The 6,805-nt window shown below is 44.9% G+C and overlaps 1 protein-coding gene across 1 annotated transcript in view; it reads right to left on the bottom strand.

Annotated features, from left to right (window-relative positions):
- Positions 1-2,043: 2,043 nt before the first annotated feature.
- The window catches only part of MYOM2 (myomesin 2), a 140,198-nt gene continuing 135,436 nt past the window's right edge, over positions 2,044-6,805 (bottom strand). The window contains exon 36 of the mRNA XM_075861936.1: positions 2,044-3,472. Within this exon, the coding sequence (XP_075718051.1) occupies positions 3,086-3,472 (387 nt within the window). The 3' untranslated portion in view covers positions 2,044-3,085. The remainder of the gene's footprint in view (positions 3,473-6,805) is intronic.

Raw genomic sequence — 6,805 nt, 5'->3', positions numbered from 1 at the left:
TGGACTACCCATGCATACCCTGCATATAACACCTATCATCCCTGTATATAACCACCATCATCCCTGGATATACCAGCCATCATTCCTGTGTATAAACCCTATCATCCCTGTATATACCAGTCAGGCTGGTATTTATAGGGGTGATGGGGGTTATATACAGGAATGATGGGGGTTATATACAGGAATGACGGTTTGTATATACAGGGATTATAGTTGTTATATACAGGGATGATGGGTAGTCCAGCCATCATCCCTGCATTAACCCCCATCATCCCTCTGTATACCAGCCATCATCCCTTTATATAACCACCATCATCCCTGTATATAACCCACATCTTCCCTGTATATACCAGCCATCATCCCTATTTATAACCCCCATCTTATCTGTATATACTAGACAGGCTGGTATATACAGAGATGAAAGGAGTTATATTCAAGGATAATGGCTGGTATAGTCAGGGATGATGGAGGCTATATACAGGGATGATGAGGCTATATACAGGGTTGATGGGGGTCATATACAGGGATGATGGCTGGTATATAATTATAATGCGCCTCTTCAGTTGAAAAACATGCGTTAGGGGGCCCCCACTGGGTTGGGCCCACTGAGATATGTTTTGCCCCTCCCTGTGTTAAAACCCCTAGCTACGCCTCTGATGGACCGGGAAAGGGTAGTGTAAAATGTATGTATGTATGTGTGTTTTCTGTGAGGCATAGTACAATTTATGTGACTTTACGACATGGATGCCAGTAATCATTCGAGACAGAGTTGATAAGTGGCCTAAATAGGCACAGGTGCATTAGTTGAGTAACTGCAAATCTTCTTAAACTTTGGCCTTTTTCACTCAAACATATTTCTTGTCAATGTTCTGTTTTAACAACGGACAGCACATTGATCAATGCAATTTCAATAGGACTATTCACACATGCGTTTTTTTTCACAGATTGCGTGTACATTGTGAGAAACTCACATCTGTGTGCTGTCTGTTTTTCAATGTCGAAAAAACCCCAAAAGAGAAACCAAGAAGTTCTTGCAGATGAGAAAGTCGGACAAGAAAAACTGATCACACATGGAACCCACATGGACACAACATGGACATATATATGGATGAAAAACAGTCCGTTTTTTGTGAACACTAATCAGACATGCTCGTGTTAATAAGACCTCTTTGTTGAAAAAAAAAAAGTCCCTATATATGACATGATATGAGCTGCATTCTTTCAAGTGTGGAAGTTTAAGTCTCAACACCTTTAAGACATTTATTTCTCAGCTAAAAATTATGTAAAGAACTTGTGCAATTCTGCTGGAGCTGATCATTCCGGCCTTCGTAACAGAGAGAATTATCAATCTCCCTAAAATGCTTTTGCATTTTCTTAATTCAAACCTTACGCCCATTAATTTCCACTACCTTATGAACCTGTGGTATAGCATCCACTAGGACTACCAACATTTCATGTCTGATGATCCTGGTGGGATAGTGGACAACCAAACTATTGTGCAACCCATGTTGCCTAAGAGGTTTAATGTAAGCCCCTGATGTTCCTTGGCCCCTCAATCCTCCTTAGGTCATGTCTATGTCAGTTAGTGTGAGTGCCCTTAAAATGTGGCATCCCTCCCACTTTCTAAAGGGTGCAGGTAGACATGTAAACATAGAGGGAAAGACAATCTTAGTCATTTCATACCACAACCCGTCCACATCAAGGAGTGCAGAAAATTGTAGTTCTATAATGATGTCATTGAGGAGGAAGGGTCCAGGCAGGCCTGTACCTAGATTATTTCTATAACACCGTGTGTAAAGATCAGCGAGGTTTACGGGCAGGTACAAAAGCACTTACTGTAAAACACCATGGATTGTTTTTTTCTTTTATCACTAGAAGTCCACTTTAACAGTTTCTTGAGCTAAACTTTCTTACTGTACAAAATGATACAAACACACAACGAAATAGTGACGGGTAGTTTGTGTATCAGTGCTTTGTTAGCATGCTTGTGTAACTAAAAGGACAAAAATGACCGGTGATTTAATGCAGACAAAAGCACTGGTGACTTTTTAAGTTTATTAGCACAAAGCAGGGAAAACAACATTAGGTGACTCCAATATGGCCAAGTGATACCAGCATTACAGGGAAATGTGTAATTTCCAATGATGTATACATACACTTAATCTGATATTTGCACTCGTTGATATGACAATAACACATCTGGTAATCTTAGCTATGGGCAATGCTTGTTTCTCTTAAAATCCATGGAAGCTGTGTGCTGCTTTTCATCGCTTTATATTAAACTAAGACCAGATAAGAATAAATTAAACCTTTGAATTAAATCCACATACACATTGGGTGGCTGAGGAAGAGATTATAAAGTTTCGCACAGACAGCATTGCAATTAAGTTGAGGCTTGTTTTTCTCCAGCTGCATTGTTGATATCGGTAAAGTACAAAACTTTTTAAACTACCTCCAGAGGGTCAGGATTTATTTGCTGCCAGCTATGTTTATTCGACAGCAAGTACTATCAGGGCTTGAAAGGCATTGTGTTATGACTTCATAAATCACATCCATTGCAGATTGGCAATTGAAATTTAAGTCATGTAATATAAATTACAAATGTATCAAGAGCCAAACGTGCAATTAACATGGATTTGGGAAATATTAGTCTATTGTTCTTTTTTTTTATAATTAAACTTGTTATAAATGGCATTAATTTAATCTAAAAGATTTGGGAAAGTAATTGGAGATTTTTTTTTTTTTAACTATTGGGTGGATACAGGGATTGGAAGTAGCATAAATGATAAGACGTCATACATACCTGTACTAACATGTACTATAATGTTCTTTCATTGTTCTATATTCACACATTCTCAATTTGGTATACAGTATATATTAAGCAAAGCTAGCACTTATCAACCAGGGTGATATCTTTTTCATTCATATTGAGATTTATTTATGGAAGCTAATGCAAAGATCAAGTGGAGATGAAAATACCACTTGAATCTAGTGGGCAATACCATTGTGGTCAACGCCTCCACTTTTTCCTTACACTTCTTTGTCATAAATGTCTCTTATTTTACTTTGCTAAATTGCTACAATTTTACTTTCTTGCTGACCTTCCTGCTTTAGGAGCAGATTTGGCTTTTTCAGGTGCAGGTGCTGGTGCAGGGGCAGGTGCTTTAGCAGGTGCTGGAGCAGGTGAAGGTGCAGGTTTAGGAAGCTGGCCAGGTTTTACTTCAGGTGCTTCTTCACCATATTTGTATACACTTACGGTGACATCCACTGTTTCACCACCATACTTGTTCTTAACGTTGATGCCATATTTTCCAGAGTCCTCAGAAGATACTTTATTAATAGTAAGATTGGCATACTTTCCTTGTTCCAGTGTGGCAGAAAAATGATCAATTATCTCTAGATCCCTGTCATTCTTGAGCCATGTTACTTCAGGATCAGGACTTCCAAACACTGCGCAGGTCAGACTTAATGTCTAAAAACACAATAACAACATGGTAAGACTTGTCAGCGATGTGTCTTTTTTACATTTATGCATCATCTAATTGTATTTGATTAAGTGGAATTGTGCCAATTCTATTTGGTAGCAATTCTATATGATACTCAATAATCAATTTAAGGGTTTATCTGTGCTCTGAATTATTTTCCCAATAAATGCGAATGAGATAAATTAACAAAAGAAACAGTATTTACCTATCCTTTCCCCCAGCGCCGATGCCACGGTGGCTCTCCCGGTGATTGTTTACATGCACGTAGCATGTGACCGCTGAAAATCAAAGTGCTCAGCAGGGTTCTGCGCAGACTAATCCCATTTCTGAAATATGATTCATCAGCGCTGAGCCCCGCTGTGCCCTCAATAGCAAAAGCAGCATCTAAGTTGTTTGACAGAAGGAGGGGTCTCCCTCTGTCAGCCTGTTGGCACTCTATGACTGGCTGCCATGGCAGCCAGAGGCCTAATAAAGGACCCCACGAATGCCATCAGTAAAAAGCTATCAGGCCATGCCAGTCGGAGGGCACAATAGATTACCTGTTAGTTTTACACTGACATGCAATAATGCTTTAGACTACTATTTATTCCAAAACATTATGGTACCAATGAAAACTACAACTCGTCCCACAAAAATCAATCCCTTATATGGCTACTTTAACTGAAAAATAAAAAAATTAGGGCTTTCAAAACACTGAAAAAATAAAAAATATTTCTGCGTATAAAATAATGGTCCCGCTATTTGCTTTGCGGTAAAAATAACATGTTGACCAACGTTCCCTATAAGGTGTGCGGCTGCGCACCTTCCACAGCCACCCCACTCACAGAACTTTAAAGCCTGCGCACTGTCAGTGCGGCGGGCGGAAGTTCCTCAATCTCCTCCCTCACTCACCTTCACGTAGCGGTCACCCAATGAGAACTCCCAGAAGGTAAGAGAGGGAGGAGATAGCGCAGTTTATCAGAGACAGCATGCAGGCCGTCCGCTGACAATTGAGGTCGGTTCCGGGAGTGGACCAATCCAGTCACCTGACATGAGGTCAGGTGACTGAACTGGTCAAGTCCTGTGCCGTCACCGACCACAGACAAAAGTGATCCGATCTTCGCCGTATGACCACCTCCTCCTCCTGAGTCCTGATGGTGAGTCGTGTCAGGTAGAGCGGAGAGTTGTAGCGGTAGGCTACAGCTCTCCGCTCTGTTTGCACTAAGTACAAGGGAAGGGGAGGCTGTGCGGCGCTACTTAGAAGGGAAAGGGGGTGCTATCTAGAGGTGGGGCTGTGTGTGGCTATCTAGAAGGGGGGCTGTGTGTGGCTATCTACAAGGGGCCTGTATGTAGCTATCTACAAGGGGACGTGTGGCTATCTACAAGGAGGGCTGTGTGTGGCTATCTACAAGGGGGGCTGTGTGTGGCTATCTACAAGGGGGGCTGTGTGTGGCTATCTACAAGGGGGAGGCTGTGTGGCTATCTACAAGGGGGAGGCTGTGTGTGGCTATCTACAAGGGGGGCTGTGTGTGGCTATCTACAAGGGGGGCTGTGTGTGGCTATCTACATGGGGGGCTGTGTGTGGCTATCTACAAGGGGGGCTGAGTGTTGCTATCTACAAGGGGGGCTGTGTGTAGCTATATACAAGGGGGGGGTCTTTGTGGCACCATCTACAGGGGGGTATGTGTGGCCCTATCTACAGGGGGGTCTGTGAGGCACTGTCTACAGGGGTGTGTGTGTGTGAGGCGCTATCTACAGGAGGGGTCTGCATGTGGTGCTATCTGTAGGGGAGTGACGCTATCTACAGGGGGATGTGTGTGACGCTATCTACAGGGGCTGTGTGGCGCTATCTACAGGGGGTCTATGTGGCACTATCTACAGGGGGTCTGTGTGGCGCTATCTACAGGGGGTCTGTGTGGCGCTATCTACAGGGTGTGTGTGTGCGTCGCTATCTACTGGTGGTCTGTGTGGCGCTATCTACAGGGGGTCTGTGTGGCACTATCTACACGGTGCTGTGTGGCGCTATCTACAGGGGGTCTGTGTGGCGCTATCTACAGGGTGCTGTGTGGCACTATCTACAGGGGGTCTGTGTAGCACTATCTACAGGGGGCCGTCTGGCACTATCTACAGGGGGTCTGTCTGGCGCTATCTACAGGGGGTCTGTGTGGCGCTAACTACAGGGTGTGTGTGTGCGTCACTATCTACAGGCGGTCTGTGTGGCGCTATCTACAGGGGGTCTGTATGGAGCTATCTATAGGGACAGTGGTGTAATAGAGGGATTCTTTCATTGATGCCTATAATTGGTGTTTATAACTGTCTATTTTTATCTACAAGGGGGGCTGTGTGGCTATCTACAAGGGGGGGCTGTGTGTGGCTATCTACAAGGGGGGCTGTGTGTGGCAATCTACAAGGGGTGTCTGTGTGGCACTATCTACAGGGGTGTCTGTGTGGCACTATCTACAGGGGGTCTGTGTGGCACTATCTACAGGGGGGTCTGTGTGGCACTATCTACAGGGGGGTCTGTGTGGCACTATCTACAGGGGTGTGTGTGTGGCGCTATCTACAGGGGGGGTTTGCGTGTGGTGCTATCTACAGGGAGATGTGTGTGGTGCTATCTACAGCGGCTGCGTGGCGCTCTCTACAGGGGGTCTGTGGCACTATCTACAGTGTGTGTGAGCGTCGCTATCTACACGCGGTCTGTGTGGCGCTATCTACAGGGGATCTGTGTAGCGCTATCTACAGGGTGCTGTGTGGCGCTATCTACAGGGTGCTGTGTGCCACTATCTACAGGGGGTCTATGTAGCACTATCTACAGGGGGCTGTGTGGCGCTATCTACAGGGGGTCTATGTGGCACTATCTACAGGGGGTCTGTGTGGCGCTATCTACAGGGGGTCTGTGTGGCGCTATCTACAGGGTGTGTGTGTGCGTCGCTATCTACTGGTGGTCTGTGTGGCGCTATCTGCAGGGGGTCTGTGTGGCACTATCTACACGGTGCTGTGTGGTGCTATCTACAGGGGGTCTGTGTGGCGCTATCTACAGGGTGCTGTGTGGCACTATCTACAGGGGGTCTGTGTAGCACTATCTACAGGGGGCTGTCTGGCACTATCTACAGGGGGTCTGTCTGGCGCTATCTACAGGGGGTCTGTGTGGCGCTAACTACAGGGTGTGTGTGTGCGTCACTATCTACAGGCGGTCTGTGTGGCGCTATCTACAGGGGGTCTGTATGGAGCTATCTATAGGGACAGTGGTGTAATAGAGGGATTCTTTCATTGATGCCTATAATTGGTGTTTATAACTGTCTATTTTTATCTACAAGGGGGGCTGTGTGGCTATCTACAAG

This window comes from Rhinoderma darwinii, chromosome 4 (genome assembly GCF_050947455.1).
Source record: "Rhinoderma darwinii isolate aRhiDar2 chromosome 4, aRhiDar2.hap1, whole genome shotgun sequence".
NCBI classification, from domain to species: Eukaryota; Metazoa; Chordata; class Amphibia; order Anura; family Rhinodermatidae; genus Rhinoderma; species Rhinoderma darwinii.
Note: the sequence above shows the minus strand (reverse complement) of the source record. Positions and strands in the feature narration are given on the sequence as shown.